This window comes from Dipodomys ordii, unplaced genomic scaffold (genome assembly GCF_000151885.1).
Source record: "Dipodomys ordii isolate 6190 unplaced genomic scaffold, Dord_2.0 Scaffold65, whole genome shotgun sequence".
Taxonomy (NCBI): Eukaryota; Metazoa; Chordata; class Mammalia; order Rodentia; family Heteromyidae; genus Dipodomys; species Dipodomys ordii.
In genome coordinates, this window is record NW_012267281.1 from 3,899,972 (window position 1) to 3,922,953 (window position 22,982).

The 22,982-nt window shown below is 42.9% G+C and overlaps 2 protein-coding genes across 4 annotated transcripts in view; one reads left to right on the forward strand and one right to left on the reverse strand.

Moving 5' to 3' along the window:
* Window positions 1–1,042: 1,042 nt before the first annotated feature.
* On the forward strand, window positions 1,043–6,921 carry Mettl21c (methyltransferase like 21C). The gene is made up of 6 exons (XM_013022957.1): window positions 1,043–1,166; window positions 2,460–2,567; window positions 2,650–2,799; window positions 3,617–3,768; window positions 5,963–6,080; window positions 6,527–6,921. The coding sequence occupies exons 1-6, from the start codon at window positions 1,043–1,045 to the stop codon at window positions 6,919–6,921; spliced, it is 1,047 nt and encodes a 348-aa protein (XP_012878411.1).
* A 3,521-nt stretch (window positions 6,922–10,442) lies between these two features.
* Window positions 10,443–22,982, reverse strand: part of Tpp2 (tripeptidyl peptidase II) — a 62,246-nt gene continuing 49,706 nt past the window's right edge. For 2 of the 3 annotated variants that reach the window (XM_013023006.1, XM_013023005.1), the window contains 6 exons: window positions 21,310–21,461; window positions 17,961–18,057; window positions 17,302–17,432; window positions 15,236–15,443; window positions 12,528–12,647; window positions 10,443–11,360 (listed from right to left, as the gene is read on the reverse strand). In XM_013023006.1, coding sequence (XP_012878460.1) covers window positions 11,271–11,360; window positions 12,528–12,647; window positions 15,236–15,443; window positions 17,302–17,432; window positions 17,961–18,057; window positions 21,310–21,461 — 798 coding nt within the window. In that variant the 3' untranslated portion in view covers window positions 10,443–11,270. Of the gene's footprint in view, window positions 11,361–12,527; window positions 12,648–15,235; window positions 15,444–17,290; window positions 17,433–17,960; window positions 18,058–21,309; window positions 21,462–22,982 lie in introns of those variants that run through there. The other variant, XM_013023007.1, reaches the window with a different exon arrangement.

The window sequence follows — 22,982 nt, forward strand, 5'->3', positions numbered from 1 at the left end:
CCCTACGGAAGCAGGAACTGTCAGAGCATGCTTAGATTGATTTGGGGGGATTGGCAAACCAGTTCAAGAGAACCCGGTTTGAAATCAGGTAGTGGAAGGTGGAGGAGCCCGGGTCACAGGTGAATTCCCAGCGGGACACCTGGCTCTGTCACCTGCCAACCACACCCAGGATAATTCGGTCTGGGAATGGAGTCTGAATCCTCTTGTGTGAGACAGTGTGCAAGGACATGTGTGCATTCTGGGGGTGGTGGAGAGGATTCCATGATGCCACTTGGTGTTCTAGAACATGCTTAGTGCTCTGGCCTCACGGTGTGGCTTTGATGCCAATACGTGCTCCCCACAGCCAGCCCTCCTGTCCTGAACCTGGAGTTTTGCTGGACTTTATGAACCACCTTTGCTCCTCCATTTCTCACCACCCACCCAGCAGCTGGCAGAGCCTCTTCTGCCCTTTTGCCTGGGAGGAAATGGGCACAAGGGGTAGCAGGATTGCCAAGTGTGGCGAGCTGGGCCAGGTCAGGCTCTCAAGTGTGGCCAGCATTCTGCTGTCTTCCAGCAGAGATTCAGAGGAGAGCAGAGCTGCCTGGAGTCTGTGCCAGGCCAGGAGCCTGTGCCAGCCCAAGAGTCTGTGCCAGCCTGTTGGTCACAAATACCCCCAGCATGAGGAGAAATAACACTTCATGCAGCACTGAGTGAGGTGTGACCAGACTTGGAGGTGGGGTGAATGAATGCAAACCATCCGTTCACACAAACTCGCTTTGGCTGCCTGAGCGGCCTGGTGCGGGTCCCTGGCCCAGCCAACACTCTGCTCCCGGGCTCTGTGCGCATCACTGCCTGCATGTTGAATGGTCTCTCTCTCCACCTTACTCTGCAAAACCACATGGCCGTTCCTTGGGTGACCGCCTGGCCGGCCTGGGAACGAAGCCAACAAGCTCAGCAGATGCTAAGGCGATAAGCTAACTCCTCTGGAGCATTCCGGGATCAGCCTTGCCCTGGGCCAGGGGTGAGGTTCTGTCCAGTTCTTTGCTCTCTGCAGGCTCCGGCAATGGACGCATGTCTCAGCTCTGCGCCTCAGCACCAGGGTCTGGGAGAAGCCATGAGCCACGACTGGTTAGAAGCCCCGGAGGTGGGGGCTTTCCAGGAAAGTGACTCCGGGGGACCCCCAGGAGGTAAATCCTTCTTCAAGGCACTGTTTCCATGGCCATGGTGTTTTCAAGTCAATGTCAGAGACTAGAATTTCCATTTTCTATTACTTCTGATAATGTAGTAGAAAAGTGCCTTTATGAAAGCAACAACATAGCATTAAGAATGTGTCCCTGTGTGTTTATTTACCCAGTTCTTGTGCCTTGTGTGTGTATATCTATCTATATAAATGCAAGAATGTTGCAATTAGAAACAAAAACCTGAGAGGTGCAATCTGAATTTATTTTTGATAAAGTACATTTCTACCAGCTTCTTCCTAGAATGGAACCTTGTAACCACGACATTCTTCCTTTAGGACAATGTAAGAGTTGAAAGTTGCATTTCTGGACATGGATTCAGAAGTCACATAATAGACATAGCAAAGGTGTAATCAAAGCTACAGAAAACACTTACATTCATTTACAGTGGAAAAGTCCAAACGCTACTAAATAAGGATGTTCTTTTACTGAATTGTTGTGTGTGTGTGTGTGTGTTTAAATGCAGCTCTACCTTACCTTTAAAATGACCAGGCTGGCATAGATAAAATGAATTAAAAGATTTGAAGTGCACTAACTAAACTTTTTCATCTGTGCAAAACATAAGAGATTTATGGGGCGGGGGGGAGTGGGCAAAAAATGAGGGAGGCTTAATAAGTTAGACAAGAAATAAACTCACTATCTTATGTATGTAACTAACCCCTCTGTACATCACCTTGACAATAAAAATTTTTAAAAATGTATGGAACAAGAGTTGCATGCCAGCCTTTGTAAATAATGTTGAGATGGGGTGTGTGCAATACACACCTGTAATCCCGATACGTGGGAGGCTGAGGCAGGAGAATCATGAGTTCAAGACCAGCCTGGACTCCTTCCTTTTCCTGTAGCCCCCTTCCACCCCCCTTCCGGGCAGCAGGAAGTAACTGGAGGACACACTGCCCTGCACCTGAACGGCCCTGCATTCGTGGGTCCATTAAAGCTCAGTGAAACTCAGCTCTGTGGTGGGAGTGGACGGTGGAGGCCGTGAAGGGGAAATAACCAACCTCCACATCCTGTGAGCTCAGAAATGACTCGCTCCACTCCCATGGGCCACGGACCATTTCCTGACACGCTGTGTGCTCTTACTGTTGTCAAATGCGACAAGAATGAGTTTCTAGAAAAATGCAATGGAAACATATACAAATAGGTAACACCCAAGCCTTTTGATCTTACTCAACAGACATCCGATAGGAGCGTTTTTAAAAGCACCTGCCACGTTTCTGTATTGTGAACCTGTTGTAACAGGTATGCAGACCAGCTCTGCCGTGGCAGTGGGGATGCTAGAATTTGGGGTACTTGAAACCACCATAGGATGGCCCCTGTTGACTGTGACTCCATTTCCCGGGGGACATGGTGTTGGTGTTCCCTTCTTCCACCTCAAGTGGTCATTGCTGATGATAGAGTTTCACCTTCTCCCTCGCTGCCCCTGATCTAGCGTGTTTCCAGATTCCACCCCAGGGCAAAGCCAACCTGGGCCACAAAGACAACTGCGATGCAGGTAGAACTGAGCCCCTCGCCAGCTCCACCGCGAAGGCCTCCCCGCTGGGGCTAGCAGCTCCTCCCCTGCCAGCCACGGCACCCAAGGGTGCCCTGCTCAGCTTTCTCCCTCCTGACATTTCACCTCTTTGCTCTTGGAATTCTTCAATGCTTGCGAATACGTGTGATGATGTGTGATTCCTGCTGCTGTGTGCTATCCCAGAGCGCCTCGCGTGGTCACGGGGTCAAAGCAGTATTTAAAGCAATAGAAACTTAATAGCCGGGGCTCAGCTGACAGCCACCTGCCCCACAACCGCAGGGTGGGCATGTCTGTGGGTGGCCCGTGCCTTTGGAGGGGCATTTGTGGTGAGCCTTTACCGAACATACTCCAACCAACACGTGCAACTGTGACTTCAAGACCTAAAACTAGTTGGGTCCATGTTTATTTAGTTTCTCGTTCCAGAAAGCTCTCTTGGGCCATTTTGCTTCCTCCTGGCATCCAAACACGGGGTAGGAGTTGGAGGTGGTGCATCACACCTGCAGTCCTGGCACTTGCAAAGTGGAGGCAGGGGTATCCTAACTTGGAGGCCAGCTTGGTCTTCATAGCCATGGCCCGTCTCAAACAAGGAAACCAACAAAACCCAGAGGGGAAGACGTTCCTCATGGCTCTCCTGGCCTGAGGAAGCAAACCCAAAGATGTCCTCGGGCAGGGCGTCTCATTCCATAAATGCTGCCTCAAAGCTCCCTGTCCAGGGAGCCCTGTGTTATTTCATGCGGGGGTGGAGGGAGGCTAATTTGCTGCCATTGTGGGTGGCTGCCTTTATTGGAAGACTGTTGAACTCATCCCTATCTTGCTAACCGCACCGTCAGTATATGTGCATGGGATTAATAAATCACACGTTTCATCTTATCTTTCTGCTTCACAGATTTGAACAAGACAGGGCCATCTCTTCAGAGCCTCCAGAAATTCGTTCCTACCGACTATGCCAGCTACACACAGGAGCACTATTGCTTTGCTGGGAGGAAGATCGTTATGCAGGAATGCATCGAGAGCTATGGAGCGGTGGTGTGGCCGGGGGTGAGAACACTTCCCTGGTGGTGGCGTCAGGCTCTGGGGAGATGAAAGCCACAGTCTGTCCAGGGTGTCTTGGGAACTGGTCCTCGGCTTTCACCTTGTGCGCTTGGGCTTCGCAGAGACCTGACATTTCTTCAAAGCATGCTTTAAGCATGCGCCTTTGTTTTTTGTTTTCTTTTTGTGGCAGTGCTCGGATGGAGCCCAGGGCCTCTTGCATGCTAGATAAACCTCTTCCACCGAGCCACACCCGTCATTCTGTTTCTTGAAACATTATTTTATGTTAAATAAACCTGACCATATGGAGAAGCAGGGTGCAATGCTCATGTAACTATTAAGAAAAAGATCAGGAATTAAGAATTTAGGGTCTGGCCAGGCACTGGTGGCTCACGCCTGTCATCCTAGCTATTCAGGAGGCTGAGATCTAAGGATTGCGGTGCAAAGCCAGGCCAGGCAGGAGAGGCCATGAGGCTTATCTCCAATTAACCACCAGAAAACCAGAAGTAGCGCTGTGGCTCAAGTGGTAGAGCGCTTGCCTTGAGCTGAAGAGCTGAGGGAAAGCGCCCAGGCCCAGAGTAAAAGCCCCATGACTGACCAAAAGAAAAAAAAGGATTTAGGGTCTGCAATACCTATGTGTGGGCCACAGTCACACCCTCACCAGCCGTTCATGACGTGGTACGGTCCAGTAGAGGATCTAGGGCTACTATCTGTGGCCTGCTGGCTGGGTGATGACCGCATCCACTGTCTTTGTTTCCATAGGACCTGTGTGGATAGTGGTGGTGTCTAGCTCCTGACTGTACCAACTGAATTACCCTCAAACCCCCATTAGCTGCAGTTATATCTCTCAGCCGAGCTCTGGGGCCTCAGAATGGTTCTTGGTTTGGTAAAGCATTCTCCCGGAGCACTCCGGGGCCAGCACTACCCCTCTCCCCACTGCTCCGGCTCCAGGGCAAACTTCTATTTGTCCTGAGTCACTCTGAGATCTTATTGAGATGCTGTGACCTCATTTCCTGTGTCTGCGGATGAGCACTGTCTGGCCACAGGTCCCGAGCTGGGTTGCCAGGATGGAGGACTGCGGCCTGTCCAGCTGTCTCCATTGGCTCTCCACCTGGACTTGGCGAGTGGTCCAAGTGGGGTGGAGAAGCAGGGCCAACAGCTCCAGGTCTTAGGGTTCTGTCCCCCTAAACAAGAAGCGCTGATAACCGATGACCTGTATGCTTTGTTCAAAACTGTCTATTCCTTAACAAGTTTGAAAATACTAAACAACTTCCCACCTTCCTACTCTCATGCTTTGGCACACAGACAATACCAGCAGTGTATAACAGACATTAGAAATAGGGCGTCTGTGTGCTTGACTTTATTTTTTTCTGTATTTTGTTTTTTTTTTGAGACAGGGTCTTGCATAGGGACCAGTCTTGCATAGGGACCAGTCTTGAACTGCGATCCTCCTTTCTGAGTAGCTGAGGTTATAGGTGTGAATCATTGTGCCTGGCCTCCATTTCACTTTGATTCCCAATAAGGCCTTACAGCCTTTCACATACTCCATTATAATCATTGCAATCATTGTTATAATCGTTGCAAACCCAGTGACCTGCAATGTCTGTAGAAACTCAAAGGTACAGAGAAAAGCTCTTTTATGAATGAATTTATGTTCATACTTGTGTGATTTCTAGGCCAGCCAACTGATGTCACCCCATAGACAGGCAGTCTCACGAGCTATTCAGGACATCTGTGGTTCCCTAAAGACAGAGAAGCACTCTTCTGTTAGAGGGGTTCTTAGACAAATCACTTAAGGGAGACTGCCAAAGGCCACTGTTTAGTTGCCCGATGTAGCACGCTTCTAATGAACCTGAATTTTGATAGGGGACCTGCCATAATAAAACCAGTAGAAGAGATTTGTTACGCATGCGTAACTCCATTTGTAAGAGCTGACAACTAGTAACCTTCTCCCAGGCCCCCCTTTTTCTTGGACATTGGTTAACCAATGCAGAGGACAAATTAGTTTCTGCAGTTCCCTAGGCGCAATTGTACTTTTCATAGAGGTGTGGCATGATGCAAAATGTCTTTCGGTTCTGGTGAACCCTTTGCTACAGTGACAATATTTAACATCTCAGTCTGTAACTCCAGGTGGGAAGGACTTGCTTCTGTAGGTGCCAGCATTCCAATCCCAGGTGAAAACTGTTACCCTGATGATTTTTAGGCTATGGCTCTGTGCCAGTATCTAGAGGAACACACAGAAGAACTGAAGCTCCGAGATGCTAAAATACTTGAAATTGGTGCTGGACCAGGCCTGGTTTCCATTGTGGCCAGTATTTTAGGTTTGTCTATTTTTTTTTTCACTTGTCCCCAAAGACCTGTACTGTGACAGTGACAGCAAATGGGGCCCACACTTCGCTCGGTCTCCCCAGCGTTTCTTGTGGCCAGTCATTCTGTTCTCTGCAGCTATCATAAGCATTGGGTCAAGCCACTCCAATCCACCAGTTTCCACATGGCGAAGCTGTGTACAGAGGTGACTGAATTTCTGCTGGTCCTCACAACTGGGGGGGGGAGGAGGAGGAGTGAAGTTGGGGTCCACTGGACCAGGTGGGTGAAGACTAGGGAGGGAGGTAATCATCCAACATGGCCAGGACAGGACCACCCACAGGGAAGGCTAGAGCCCGAATTGTGTCACGTGTGCCACCATTATGGAGACAGGTACCAGGTTGAGGCCAGATCCATTTTCCTGTTTCTCCCCATGGGAACTGTGTGATCTTTCCTCTCTTAGGAGCTCAAGTCACAGCGACAGATCTGCCTGATGTGCTAGGAAACCTTCAGTACAATCTTTTACGAAACACGCTGGCACACACGGCTCATGTGCCCGAGGTGAGAGAACTGGTGTGGGGAGACGAGCTGGAGCAGAAGTTGCCCAAGTCGGACTTCTACTACGACTACGTGCTGGCCTCCGACGTGGTCTACCACCACTACTTCCTGGACAAGCTGCTGGCCACCATGGTGCACCTCTGCCAGCCGGGCACCGTGCTGCTGTGGGCCAACAAGTTCCGATTCAGCACCGACTATGAATTCTTAGACAAATTCAAGCAAGTCTTTGATACAACTCTCTTGGCTGAACATCCAGAGTCAACAGTCAAACTGTTTCAGGGCATACTAAAATGGGACTAAAGAAAAGAATGTGCCTTGGTAAGCCAGTGTTTTAGAGCTGTTGGAAATTGCATTAGGAAGATCTCTTACCAGCTTCCAAATGTTGCATGGAGATGCCTTGTAGCCCTAGAATAAACTCATAAATGGAACTTAGCTCACTTGCTTCGCTGGCACTCAACCTGCTTAATTTAAACTTCTAGCTGGCTTTTTGCTGGTTATTTTGGAGACAAAGTCTCATGGACTTTGCTGCCTGGGCTGACTTTGAACTGTGATTCTCAGGTGTTTCCTGAGTAGGTGAGCCTACCAGTGCTCCATGTTTGATGTATGCTATTTGACATTGAGTTTGATGGGATTAATGTATCTTGTTAAAACTACACATACAGATTTTAGCTGAAGAAGGGGGTGAATAATTCAAGTCAGAAGACAATTATAGACAACATTGATAAAAGTACAAAGTTTGGAAGCCGCTAGATGCTGGAATGAGGAAGTACATGTTGACTTAGGAACTTTTACCTGTGACAATTTCAAGTTGCTGAATTTTTCTTTTTTGTCTTCAACCATTTTCCAATTAAAATCCCTGAAACACCAGGAAAGACAATTTTGTTTCTCCAGACTGTTATAAAAAAATCAAAATAAAATATCACACTTAAATAAGCTTCTTTGTATTGGGGCAATTTAAAATAAACTAGCATTTCAAGATTATGAAAATTTTTAGCTAGTGTAAGGAAATAAAGCTTGTAAATTTGACAGATTAGTAAAACTTGTACTATTCACAGGCAATATGGTATTAGGCCAGGCTCTGCCACTTTTGTTGCAAGGGTCAGATAGTACTACCTTGGTAAGCTTAGGGAGCTGCAAACTGTTTCTGTAGACTATTCTTGGACTTCGTTTTCTGGCTTTTACAATCATTTCTAGAAAGGCAGGCACCATTTCTGGCCTGTGGAAACATGGTATGGCCTGGATTAGCCAGCAGCTGGAACTCCAGGCTCGGGATTCACTGGGACTCACAGGATGTCCAATGTGTGCCTGTGAGGTAGGTACCTCGATGTTTGCTGGAGGAGTGCGGAGTCTCAACTATCCTGCCCAACTCATCTTTCAGTTGCTTCCTGGTCATGAGAACGAGTATGGGAGATGAGTCCATCTAGAAATCAGTGGTTTGCCAGAATGAATTTCAGTCAAGTCAGTTGGTATAGGATAGTATAGGACAGCCATGCAGGTGAATAGAATATTATAGAACCACACGTGTGGCCAACCAGTAGTGACAGAGGTACTCAGCCCAATCAGGGAAAGAATGATTTTTTTAGGCCAGTGGTCTCAGACTACTTAAAACATACACAACTTTTAAACTTCTCTAATTTAACATACAAACCCAAACTCAGATCATACACCTACACTTACATTAAGAGTTAAAGCTACAAAAAATGATACAACTTCTAGAACAGTATGAAATCTGTGACTGTGGGATTAGATGATGACAGCTGATACCTCAGGTAGCAAATGTTCAACTCAGAAATGAAATTTAAAATTTGCTCTTCAAAAGACATCATGAAGGAAAGACACTACACAGTAGGGTGGGGTTAGATTTGCAAAACATACCCAAAGAAAGGCTTGTATCCAAACTATAGATAAACATCTCCCACTACTCATTAAGAGTACAATTCAATGGATTCAAGTGGGAGAAAGACTTCAAGGAATAGAAATAAATGTGTAAGGTCAGTATTAAGAAAAACTGACTTAAAAAGACTCATGAGATTCTATAACGCAAGTACTTACAACAGTCAAAGAAGATGCAGATGGGGAAAACCTAGTATAGCCCCTTAGGAACAAACAGGGTTCTTACAAGGTTTAAGAAGCAGCATGCTCTGAAATAGCAACTTTGTTCCTAAGTATATACTCCGATGAATCAATAGGTATATTGAATCAATAGGTATATCAACGGGTAACGGGATAAACAAAATGTGGCACATCATATGAATGGAATATCACTTAGAAGCAAAAAGGACTGATAGTCTTTACAGTGTGGACAAAACTCAAGAACATTTTTATGCTTTACTATGGTAATAGCAGATTTTCTTGGTTTCTCATATTCAGACTCCTAAAGTGTCCAGGGTTTCTTTTTTGGGTGGTCTGAAGAACTAAACTCAGGACCTCATGTTTGCAAACGAAGGCACTCTGCCACTTGAGTCACACCTCCAGCCGTCAATCTTGCTTGCTTGTTCCACAAATGAGAAATCCCAATCCAGAGGTGCCGTCTCCCCGGATGCCCCATGGGTGGGTTTCTTACATCTTTGGATGTAGAAAATGAAAGTGGGAACAAGACTCAATTCAATGCTAATTTTTAAGCGAGAGCAAAGGGAACACAGCTGTTTTTGGACAAGTTGCATGGTGGCTGAGTGTTTGGCTTCCAGTGCCTGAGCCAGCATTAGATGCCAGCAGGGCCAGGCTGGGCACCCAGTCACCCAGCCATTGGGCATCTTGTCAGGGGAGGGGGTGACAGAGTGGAGAAAGGAAGAGTTAAGATTTGCCTTGGCTGAAAGGAACAGACTGGGCTCTCCTGAGATAAAGAGCGGCTAATTCAGCAAGCGGGTGCTATTAACAAGGAGCAAGAAGTCCATGATGGAAAAGGCCTACCGGTGACCCTGGGTCCTGCGTCTCACTGTTGAGAGGTACTGAGTGTGCGCACCCCGGCACCTCTACCCGGCTCCTTCAGCTCTTTTCGGCGGGTGGGGTGGGCACTGGCGACATGGAGCAGAACAGTTTTCAAAGCACCCTTCTCACTTCTTGTGTCATGTCACACACTACTTCCATCTACTCTCTAGCTTACACAGGCCCAGCATCCTGCAGCCAGCACAGGTGTGACCCAGCTCAACAGCACAAACACGCAGCTTTGCCAACGGTCTCCAGTGATAGGACTCGTGTCAGTGTGCAGATAAAGCAACGGCCAGTTACCCAGGGTAATGCTTACAAGGAAAGGCAAGACCTGGTTTCCAAAAGTTAACTATTTTGTCAGCATGACCCTGGGAAGACCGTATGCACTGGAGCCTGTCGGCTCCTCTAGGAAGCAAACCCGCATGGACTGGGCGGTGAGGGGCGAGGGACGCCGCCACTGGGAAGAGCAGAGGCCAAACTGTCTATGTACACTAGCGCTTTCTCACAAACATGTTGCTTTCATTAGAGGAACACAAAGCTAGGACTAGAAAAGATTGGCTGACTGGTCTGCTCCATCAAATTCTAAGGAAAAAAGATGGAAAAAACCACGATACACACAGTTGAGTATTAGACGAGTGGCCATACACTTTTTAATACTGTCTGTTTCTATTTATTTCATGAAGGCAGGATAAGAAGCAGGAGTAGTAACCAGAAAGATAAAAAGTAAAACATATACAATAGTTAATCATATAATAGGAGTTGGAAATATATTCAAATAATTGCAAGCCTAAAAGAAACACTATAAATTACCTCATGTCTAATTTGTCTATGAATTTAATATATTATTTTGTTGCAACCCCAAAGTTGATTTATAAAAAATTAAGAACAAATGCAAAAGCTTCAATATTCAGTTTTATTATTTATAAAAAAAATTAAGGTATCAGAGTGCATATGGTGTATTGGGACCATGGTTTTGCACATTTATTCATGTGTTTTACATTATTTCAACGTTAATAAACATACCATGTGCGCATCTTTACAATACCGGATAAAAGTTCAGCTGTCTGGCACTTATACATGTATTACTGATTCATTCTCTGCTGTGCACTTCAGATGAGAAAGTAAAAGACTTGCCTGCCATAATCCCAAGACGAAGCAAATGAACCAAATAGTTATGTTCTGTTGAGCACCACCATTTGTGCCGGTTTTATTTTTCTCCCTTAACAATGCAAATGAGTAGCCAAAAAAAAAAAAATCTGGAAGTGACATTTTAATTTTCAGTCCAATAAATAATTTTAGCTACACTTAATGTAGCTTTTTAAGGCCTTCATACAATTGGGAAAAAAATCAAAGTCGAGCATTTTAAAACCCTGTTCATTTATAAAATAAAAAATAAAAATTTACAGGTTTGCAGTTAAAAGAAAGATAACCGTTGAGAGCCTCTCATGCACATTAAAAAGCTGCAGTCTGCCTCAGTGGGGCCGGCAGCCGGGCCACACCTCCCTCGCCAGCTGCATGAAGTGTCATGAAAACACCATGACATCAGAGGTCTAGACTTACATGTATTAAGCCACAAGCCAGTGAATTCTCTGATAAATACACATCATTTTAATGACCAGCATTGGAGAGTGGATGAAAACATGCAATAGACTAAAAATGCCACAAATTTCTTATATCCATTCACTATAAAACTTTCTTTTAAAATGTGAAGTCTTGTTGGTTTAGAATACGCAGTAGTCAGGAGGATACATGATGGGGAGCCAGTTTTCAGTGAAAGATGCGCAGTGGGTCCAGCCTAGCAACTTCATCAGCTACAAGACAACATAATGTGTTAGGAGAACACAGACCTCCCAGTCCACTATTCAAGGTAAATTCTGTGCCAAATACTTAGTAATAATAAAGTAATAGTATGTAGAACCTTCCTTCTATCAACCCACCCACTATCTTCCCTACTAACCTCACGGCCAAACAACCCCAGGGGAACAGAACAATGCCCATACAGACATCTTGCACTACCGTACATGGTCACTTCCACACTCACAGCTTGGTATGAGACAATTTCTTTTTTTTTTTTTAACTCCATGAGTCTTTTTTTTTGGGGGGGGGTCCAGTAGTGGGGCCTGAACTCTGGGCCTGGGCGCTGTCCCTCAGCTCTTCAGCTCAAGGCTAGCACTCTACCACTTGAGCCACAGCGCCACCTCCGGCTTTTTTCTTTTTGCTATGTGGTGCTAAGGAATCGAACCCAGGGCCTCAGGCATGCAAGGCAAGCACTCTACCACTGAGCCATCTTCCCAGCCCCCCCTTTTTTTTTTGAGTATGAGACAATTTCTGTAAAAATACGTTTTTATAAAAATCAACACAAAAAGCTCAACTATAGGATTTCTCTGAATATGAGATGTGGTATACATGTTAAACATGGTCTATCCTGTTAAGAGTAAAATGAAATATAAATTCTACAAATCCCTGAGGTAAGGCATATATATATATATATATATATATATATATATATATATATATAGTCAGTCATGGGGCCTGAAGTGGGCCTGGGCACTGTTCCCTGAGCTCTTCAGCTCAAGGTAAGTGCTCTACCACTTGAGCCATAGTTTCACTTCTGGCTTTGTCTGCTTATGTGGTGTTGAGGAATCGAACCCAGGGCCTCGTGCACGCGAGGCAAGCACTCTACCACTGAGCCACCTTGTAAGGCATATTTTTAAGGAGATGTTTCTTTCCTAAAGGAAAACTGTCTTAAAAAATATTTTGCCCTTGCTGAAAACATCCGAAGCTAATGTAAGTTCCCTACACAGGAGTGAACAATGTTCTCAAACGCTGCAGAGCTCACAATGGCATCCCATACATTTCTACTAGCTCCCCTCACTTAGAATCAAGTCCTAATGCATTGTGATGAGCCCAGACCCTGTCCTACTCTTCCTGGTGGCACTGAGGAGACTCTCGGCAGAGATGACTTAAACGGCACTTACTTGAATACAATTCTTCCAGTTTTCTTTTGTTGGTTTTTCTTCCACAAGTTTAGTTGCAAACTTAAGGCCTCTCCCATACATTTTATTTACCAATGCATGTTTGTATGCAAATGTCAAAACCTGTAATACAAAACAAGATAAAATTATCTATGAAATATTTACATGGTAAGCCACACAAGCTTTTAATAATGGAAGCAATGAGACTTTAACCAAAGTGTAGCTTCTGAGGCAAATTTTACATTAAACATTTCTAAAAAGAATACTGAGTGTCTTCACAAAGGTTTGGTAGTTCCGCAGAATAAAGAATTTATTTGGGAATAGAAAACTATTCTTAGGAGAAATCACCAGCTATTTAAATCCCATCTAAAATACTACTTCAGGCAAAATAAACCAGAGTTGACATAAATAATGAACAAAAAAGGAAAATTAGAGTAGAAATTCTAAAGTTTAGCCAGTCATGAAAAATCACTACAATGTAAATGAGAATGAAAATTTAAAATCGGAGTACAAAAACATTTGCCTTTTGTCTGCAGCATCTGTCAAACGTGACTGTTATTTGTTTCTATTCTCTAGAATGTGCAGAATGTTCTCCAGTAAGGAATTCTATAGCACTGATTTGTTTTCCAGAGCCAAAGTATTGGCATAGACATAGTGAAAGGTGAGTAATATAACAGCCTCTAAGCTGGCAGCATTACTGCAAAAATGGAATTATCTGTCACAATCTCATTTTGAGATTCGCCAAGACAAGTTTATCAACCATTGTCATACCACTTCTAAAAAATAGGACCAAGTTATGATTCATGTGTTTGCTTCCAGTGGTTAGCAGTGTTTAGTATTCAGGTCTTCGCTGTTAGGAAACTACCACTTTGTTGGGCACTCCCATGAATTAATATTCACTCATCACATCCAAAGTAGGCTGTCCTCATTTAACAGGTAAGTGGAAGCATCAGCGTTCAGTTACTTGCCCCTAGAACTACAGGTAAGAATGGTACAAGCAACTGTCAAACTCAAGTGACCAAATCCATGATACAAATTCTTAATCTCTGTGCAGTATTGACTCCTCCAGAGCCCTGAAAACAGCTAAGTATCTTTATTTTTGTCAGTCCTGCGGCTTGAACTCTTAGCCTGGGCGCTGTCCCTCAGCTCTTCAGCTCAAGCAAGCGCTCTACCACTTGATCTACAGTGCCACTTCCGGTTTTCTGGTGGTTTATTGGAGGTAAGAGTCTCATGGACTTTCCTGCCTGGGCTGGCTTGGAACCACGATCCTCTGATCTCAGCCTCCTGAGTAGCTAGGATTACAGGCATGAGCCACTGGAGCCCAGCTGACTATCTACTTATAAGATGAGGAAACCTGATGTATACAGAAAGAATGGTTCCTATTCTAAGGGCTCTTTGCTGCAAGTTACCATAGCTACTTGAGAACTAGGGTCTCATTACTCCAACAATGGTCTGTGCTGAGTGAGGAGAATGTGATTCATTTTGTTTTCCTTCACCTCCACAGGAAGACTGATTTAAAAAACTGTGGCTGAAGCCAGGCGCTGGTTGGCTCATGCCTTTAACCTTAGCTACTCAGGAGGCTGAGATCTGAGGATCGCAGCAGTTCAAAGCCAGCCCAGGCAGGAAAGTCCATGAAACTCTTAACTCCAATAAACCACCAGAAAACAGAAGTGGCGCTGTGGGCTCAAGTGGTAGAGTGTTAACCTTGAGCTGAAGAGCTGAGGGACAGTGCCTGGCCCAGAGTTCAAGCCCCATGACCACCACCACCAAAACAACAACAACAAACTGTGGCTGTATAATCTTTAATGTGAGAATCATAGCAGAGCTAAAGGGGTTAAATTTTTTTTTTCCACTTCTACTTTTTTCCCCTACTAATGGTCTCCTTGAGCTTGTGTGGTCTGTTTGCTTTGGTGGAGCGCCACAACTTGACCCATGCCCTCAAGCCCAGCTTTCTGATGATTAGACATGGAGTCTCATGGACTTTTCTGCCCATGGTGTCTTCAAATTGCAATCCTTTGGGTCTTAACCTCCTTTGTAGGTAGCTAGGAGTATAGACATGAGCAAGTGATTTAAAATATCTTTGATAAAACATCTTCAATGGCCAAATTCTAAACCAAGTTCATTGATGTGCCATTGCAAAACTGGGTTTTAAAACTGGTTGGCTAAGCTGGGTGCTGTTGGCTCACGCCTCTAACTTATTAGCTACTCAGGAGGCTGACATCTGAGGACTATATTTCACAGCCAGCCTGGGTTAACTGGAGGCTCTTAGCTCCAATTAGCCACCAGAAAACTGGAAGTGGTAGAGTGCTTGCCTTGAGTAGAAAAGCTCAAGACAGCTCCCAGACCCTAAGTTTAAGCTCCAAGACTGACAAAGAAAAACAACAAACAAACAAACCCAGTTGTCTAAAATTTGAGATTATTAGAAATCAGAGTCCTAAGGAGAGTAAATAACATCTGAACCAACCAGGATCAGCTCTTCTTCCCTTGACAAACAATTATAGAAGATCTGGTTTGACCAATAAGCTACTACATATGTTCTGAAAATGCTTCCAAAGTTATTGTTAATTAAGCAGACCTTAGCTGACATAAAATAATGGTGACCATTGTAAGCAGGAGTACAGGGTTGACAAGGTGTCCTTTCTTCCTTGGCAAGCAGACAAAAAGGAGTCTGTGAGAGGATAAGAATTGTGTCCCAACAAGCAGAAGGTTACCTTGTTGTCAAAAAGATCTGTCCATTTTGTAGTTTCCCAAAATGTCTCTGACAGAGAATCCAAAGTGCTCTCGCCATCCTCCTCCTTTGCCTCCGCATCCCCAGCCCCTGCCCCGTCGTGAACCTGAGCGTGGAGCACGTGGTCTGCCAGGGCACACCCTTTCCGGCACAGGGCATCTACCAGGGTGGACTTCTGCTTGTCCATATCACTGCATGTCAAATCAAACACAGTTCACACATCAGTAACATTTATCCTAAAAGACTGTCAGATCTGAAATTAAATGAATGCAGGTTTTTTTTTGTGGCCTAACCTATAATGCAAATATTTGGTATACCCATGTACATCAAACAAGACTCCTTATTAATAAAAAAATGAACCACTATACTGAACACACAGGTTAAAAGTTAGCAATAATTGAAACAAAATGCCATAAGCAACAAGGTTGAAACATTGATTCTAATTTCTGTCAGCTATGAAACCCTTAACCAGAGCAGTTACTTTTTAAATCTATGGATTTCTTACAAATACCAGGTGTGTGTACAAATGGACAGAGGCTCTTCTAGTCATGAACATGATTTTATATATAACCAGGGTAACAAACAACATGCTTTCTCTAAATGTGCCAGTAACTATCTTAGCATTTTAGCATTTTAATTCATTTACACTCAAAACAATCCTATAAGTAAGAAATTAAGAACTACCTGCATTTTGCAAAGAAAATTGGAGGTTACAGATTTGGCCACAGTCCTCCCATTAGAAACTCTAAATTTAGCAAGCAGTTCAGAAATCTGTGCTTCCAGTACCTTTCCAGGCAAAGAATGCCTCCATGCATTCCAAGTGCCCAGGACCCTGCCTGGTACAGACAGTCACAGCTTCACTCCACAAGAAGGTATCAGTCTAACAGATGTTTACTTGAGACTTTCTGTCCACTCATGTCTGCTGCCTGAGGCCAGAAGGGCTGGATGATGATAGGGCGGGAGTGAGTCTCAAGGATCGGGAGCTAAGTGTGCATCTTGTGCCCTGCGGGGGCTGGCAATGACAGCCCAGTGACTGGGGGGCTGGGCTTCTCCATGAGCTTACCCACAGGAAACCCAAGTAGGGGAAAATCTGTGGCTAATACACTGCCTGAGACCAGGAACATTCTCACAGGTTCCAAGACCCTTTGATTCTATGATTTCATCTAAGAGCCCATTCCCAGCTTTAACAAATTTGCAAGAGAGATGAAACCACTCTTGTCAAGTCACTGAAAGTTCACGCATGATACTTTCGAAGTGCTCTTTGCCCTCTGTGTGCTGTCTATTCCACTGCTAACATTCACAAATCAGAATTTTCATAAACAAGTGTCCAGCTGACCTTACCGACTCCAAAGGGCTGCTTGGTGTAGATGCTCCCCGGTCACTTGGCTGGGGAAGGGTCCTTCACGGAGGACCAGCCTCCCCTCCCCCATCGCCCGGGCCCAGGCACTGCCTTCTGGCTGCCAGCCTGGGCCAGGAAGCCATGATATTGGTGGTATTTTTCTCCTATCCTCCAGCTCTTGCTCATTTTTTTCTCTCTTGGGAAGACTCATCTGCCCAGAAGCCAGGCAGGCAGGCATCTCACACATCTGGCTGGACCAACAGAGGAAGGGATGTTCTTTCTTCCTAAGTACCAGAGGCCATGTCACTCACTTGGCCATTTAACCACATCCTAGCCTTACATTAATCTGCTGCCTCCTCAGATCTTACTGAAACATAATCTTCAGGCCTGGTTTTACAGGGATCAAGAATCTTACAACCAAAATTCCTCATCCCAGCCTTAGCCTTGGAGGACCAACTTGTTTTGCTTTCTCTTCTACCTCACCAATAAATACCTAACGGTAGAGAAAGCAATGTACTTTCCTGGGCTGAATCTTAAAAGAATTTAAGAAAATTAGTATAAACTTTCTAAGATGAAGTAACCAACTATTGATAATCCCGATTTGGAAGATTCTAAAAAGAACACAATAACAACAGTAAAAGACAGTCCCTCATTTTTACACAAGTAACTAAGAAATGAGATGCAAGGAAGATTATTTACTGGTTAGGTACTTTTTTATAATAGCTGCATCAGGCCTGGGGTCAGTCTTCATTGCAATATAAACCGCTAAGGCTGTTTGGTCTATATGAGAAATAACAGCATTTGCAGCTTCAACAATTTCAGTCAGTCTTTTCATTCGTTCCTGGGAAGGAAAAAAGGAAACAAAAAAGGAAAAGAAATGAAGATACTACAGTATTTCACATCTGTGGTTAGCTGCAGAATGAGGCCGGTCGCCCCCTCCACACTATCTCCCCATGCAAGCACTGCACGTGCTAGCATTTTTAGAAACTTGAGCTCAAATGATGAAAACATCCAACTGACATCCCTGCTTAACTCCTTGTGAAGACTCCAGAAATGTGATTGGCTGCAGTATTCCATTCCACAAGAAGACACCAATAAACAACAGCTCTAACCCCCCACCCAATCCAGCTCAGCTGATGAAACAAATGCTCTACCATTCAAGAAAAAGAAAAGATAAAACACACAAGATTACGATCAAGAGTCTAACTAATTAGATCATGGTGTCCTCAACAGCTAGTTCCTGCAAGTATTTTAAGAATCCCCCTTCAACAGGCAAAACCCTGTACATGACCTTAAGTGACTACAGTTGGCACTTTCCTAATATAAACATTATAAACAAAGATTTATGAAAGAAGTAAACACATCTAACCTTTTCAGCATCCAACTGATGAAGCCGTGCGACGTACAGAGGAAGGTAAGAAGGGTATGTTTCTTTCAGTTCATTATAAATGTCACTAGAATCCAGCCTGAGCATGTAAGAGAGAAATATTCACTATTTTCTTTTTTTTTTTGGGGGGGGTCCGGTCGTGGGGCCTGAACTCTGGGCCTGGGCACTGTCCCTGAGCCCTTCAGCTCAAGGCTAGCACTCTACCACTTGAGCCACAGTGCCACTTCCGGCTTTTTTCGTTTTGCTTATGTGGTGCTGAGGAATCAAACCCAGGGCCTCAGGCATGCAAGACAAGCGCTCTACCACTGAGCCACCTTCCCAGCCCTCACTATTTTCTTTTAAAAAGGAGTTTTCCAACAGAAACTGTTTATCCATGTTTAGAAGCTCCAGTCAATAAAATAAGGCAATGATTTCAGAATGTAAATATATTCACTGATGAACATTGGCACTCCTGGCATGCATACCCAGAACACCAAGAAAACCAAATCAAACTATTTCAATTACAAATCCTAGAAAACAGGCATGTATGCAGCTTAACAACTATTACTAGATATACTAAAAATGAGATTACATTTCTATTAAAAAGGAGGAAAATACATAATATCTATATGAGGAAAATTCTAAAGTGCTGAATGAAGAGACTATCCTGTTCCTCAGTAGGGAAGCTGAAGAAAACCATGTCCATTCTTCTGCACTGTACACATTAGGGTAAAAACAATTAAAATGAATATCCAAACAGTAAATAACTACAAAGAAAGGGCACTGATGGCAAATTCACTTAAAATAACCAAATTGGCAGAAACATGATGAAAAACAGTTACAGAAACAAGAAAACTGAATCCACGCAACTATGCACACTAGTTTATACTACATTCAAGCTAGGAACCAGTAGCTCATGACTGTAATCTTAGCTACTCAGGAGGCAGAGATCTGAAGATCTCTGTTCAAAGCCAACTGGAGGCAGGTAAGCCTGTGAGAATCTTATCTCCAACTAATCACCAAAAAACCAGAAGTGGAGCTGTGGCTCAAGTGGTAGAGCACTAGCCTTGTCCAAAATCTGAGGGACAGTGTTCAAAAGCCCAGGACTGGCACAAAAGACAAAGAATAATTGAAACTGTTTTTCTTTTTCCCCTTTCAATAATTATAAAAAAACAAACCCAGCCCTTTTATATTTAAATTTACTGCAGCTTAATTATGGAGAATGCTATTTTGGCATGTGAATATACTACATTTTGGTTATTACTCTTTAGCTGATGAACATTTGGTCTCTACCTTGTTGGCCATTGTATGAATAATGCTGTGGGCAAGCATTCACATATGAGTTTGTTTAAATGCATTTTCTTCTGCACATACTGGGAATGCAATTTCTAGAGAAAATGGCTTTCGAAAGAAATTGCAACATTTGATATTCCCACCAGCAGTGCCTGCGATTTCTGCTTTCTCCAAACACTTGCCAGAACTGGCTATCACTTCACTTTGGGTATAAAGCAGTATTTCCCTGTGGTTTTAGACAGTGGTCATGAGGATCAAGGACGTTGACCACCTTTCAATATGTTTACAAGCGGACTGTAGCCTCCTTTAACAGATGTCTACTTAGATTCTTTGCCCATTTAAAAAAACTGAGCCATTACCTTGCAATTACAGAGTTATAACATTTTTTTTAAACTGTAGTTTTGAACTCCTACATTGGTAGATAGTTTTAGTAGTTCTACTGCTGAGCTATACCTCTAGTCCTCATCTGATTATTTTTTTCAAATTATTTTTTATTGAGATTAGGTGATTACATACATTTTACATACTTCACAGTATTGTGGAATAGTGATACAAAGTCACAAACACATTTTAACCTTCACAGAGCAATCTGTCATTATCATGGTCTATAGTTTGTGAATTCTATGAGATTTCTGTCTGATTATTTTGAGATCATGTCATGCTTCTAGTTTGGGTGTATGCCTGAATTACAATCTATCTTTTAGGCTCCTCTTCCACTGAAATGGAGTCTTTCAGACTTTTCTGCTTGCTGGCCTTCCATGGTGAGACTACCAATCTCTGCCTCCCAAGTAACTAGGATTACAGGAATGATGCCATACTGTGAAGCACAGAAGTTCTTTAATTTTGAGAAGTCCAAGTTACTTTTCATTGTACTCATACTTTTAATTTCAAACTAAGAATGCATCCAAAATCATAAACCAGTATGTACTACTATGATACAATTTTGCTGTTAAAATTAGCCCTTCGATACATTTTGAGTTAATCTGTGTAGACTATATAAGGCAGGTTCTAACTTCCATTCTTTTTCTATGGCCAGGTGGTTTCAGCCCAACCCTTTACTAAAGACTTTTTCCTCATTGGATGGTCTTGGCCTTGACACCCTTGTCAAAAGTCAGTTGACCATAGACAAGTTTTCTTTGTAGACTTCATCTATATTCATTGCCCTTTGCAATACAATATTGTCTTGTTTACTGTTCTTAGTAATTTTGAGATCAGGATTTTGAGTCCAACTTTGTTCTTTTCGAGATGGTTTGGCTACTTTGGACCTATGTCATTCCATATGAATTGTAAAACCAATGTTAATATTTATATGGAAGTCTGAAAGGACTCTGATGGGAAAGTGCTATAATACAATTAAGCCCATGAAAATAGGGTATTTTTTCCATTACTTGGCCCTCTTTTAATTTCTTTCAATAATGTTTTGTAGTTGAGTGTGTCACATATTTGGATTTAAATTTATTCCTACATATTTTCTTTGGGATCTTATTTTTGTGGAGTTATTTTTTTAATTTCATTTTTTTGTTGATCTAGTTGTATTGATTTGATATTTTCCCTTTTATTGTTTTAACATCTTTTTGTTTTATCAGTTCCTCTCATATGGCTAAAGCAGTAGTCTTGCACAGGAAGAGGAAGGTCCTGATGTACATTCCACCTGCTTCACAAGACAGGACAGAAGCCAGCAGCATGGCCATTTATCATTACCATGTAATATGCAAGACATGATATGCTCAGACCTCAATAAGTAGACTATGATGTATCATTCAGGTACATATGCAAAAAATTCAGGAAAAAAATGTTTGCAGTGTCAGGAAGCTTTTTTTCTTTTGCATAATTCTGCAATAAAAGTCTCATCAGAAGCAAATTAGAATTGGATAAAAATAAAATTGTAAATTATTTTCTTATAATCAGAAAAGGGAATAAGAATAATTCAAAACACCTGTGATCTTACCATCTACTATTAATAACTTTGAATATAGTCTATGCGTATGTGCACAATATTACCATAGTTGAGAAAATGATACTAAGGATTCAGAAGGTTAAAATGCACTCAGAAACCTACTTTGTCATCCACTGAATTTTAAGATCTCGTAATGCTTCAGTAAACTCTTCTTTCAAATCTTTCTCTTTTTCTGAGTCTTTGTCTTTGTCTTTGCTGCCATTCTTAGTCTTCGTTGGTGGAGGTATTAGGTAGTAATGAACAGGGATTACATCCTACAGAATGTGAGAAGAAATACTTAAATTTACTTTAAAATTATCTTCAACAGCTGAACATCATGTAATAGGGACTGAGTCTCATATGTTACATTGCATTCCAGATTCAGAGTTCATGAAATAAAACCAACCAGTAAATAAAAGTCACTGTAGTTTTCTCCTAACGTACTGAAGCTTTCTAAATAGCTCCTTTAAATAAAGGAGATGAGAACAAATTTGACTGTAAATACACTGCACTTGAGTGAATTTAGTATTCTTAAGTTTTACTGGGCAGACACACAATTTCATTGAATCTACTTTTAAATCTGAGCAGGAGTGAGAGAAGATAAACTAAAAACTAAACGAGCAAGCATCCTGGTTTTAGGTAAACTTGAGGGGTAGTTTATTCCTTTGTGGAGTTGATAAGAGTTGCTGTGCTCCCCACAGGCAGGAGAACAGGGCAGACAAGGCCTCTCCACCCTCACAAACACTATTCTAACTGGAGAAGTGAGACAAACGTACATGTTCGTTACATGGTTAGTTACATATATGACATGAAGAAAATAAAACATAAGAAAAGGATAGAGAATGACTCTGAGGTAAAGTACAGGAACCAATGCAAAGTGGTTACAGAAAGGTAAAGGAACTTAGATAGTAATGTTTATAAATAAACTTGAATTATCTAACTCAACAGAGGAAGGAGCCTATCTGATACAGAGTGGGTGTCTGCTATTGAAGATGAAGAAGTGAAAAATCCCAAACTTGGAACACGAATACTAGCCATAGTAAAGAGGGTTTGATGGAAGTATGGGAAAAATATACAAAATACGGTGCAATATTTGGAAATGAAGTCACACTAAGACTTGTTAGATTTGTTTTGTCACAATGACTGGCTGTCTTTAAAACATAATATTAAGTCAGTTTCCTCAAATTCCATGTTTAGGTTTGTATTTAAAAATCTTATATTCCTTTTAATTAACAAAGTTTCTAAACTGGAACAAATTACTTTACCAAAAAGACAGTCACTGCCTTCAACAGTGTGCCAGAATAACGTCTCACTGAAGTTCAGTCCAGGGTAGCACTGCCACACCTGACTCCCCCACATGCAATTTTCAGGTATGAATCAATATATCCACGTAATCAACATCCTCAAAATAAATTTTGGGTTTTCAAATGACATAGTAGTAAATAAGAGAGATAAGGTTTCACCACAAACATGTATTATCTCTTCATGATCATTAAAACATAAAAATTCACTTTGCTATGCACTATCCATCCAAACCCATACACAGCCCATGGCATACTGCCCCTCCCCCGCAGGCCCGGAGCCTGAGCCTGCCACCAGAAGCTTCCATGAGACGCACTGCTGGTGCAACAGCTTAACTGCTTGGGCTTATTCTTTCAGGACTTTGCCATCTGTCCTTTCCCCTTTCCTTGAAGATCACTCTCCTGGGGGCACTGCCGTGAGCAAAATCAAAGGTGCCTAAACACAAGGCTCTAACTTACAACCAATTCTTTCTACAACAGACTGCTTCACTGTCA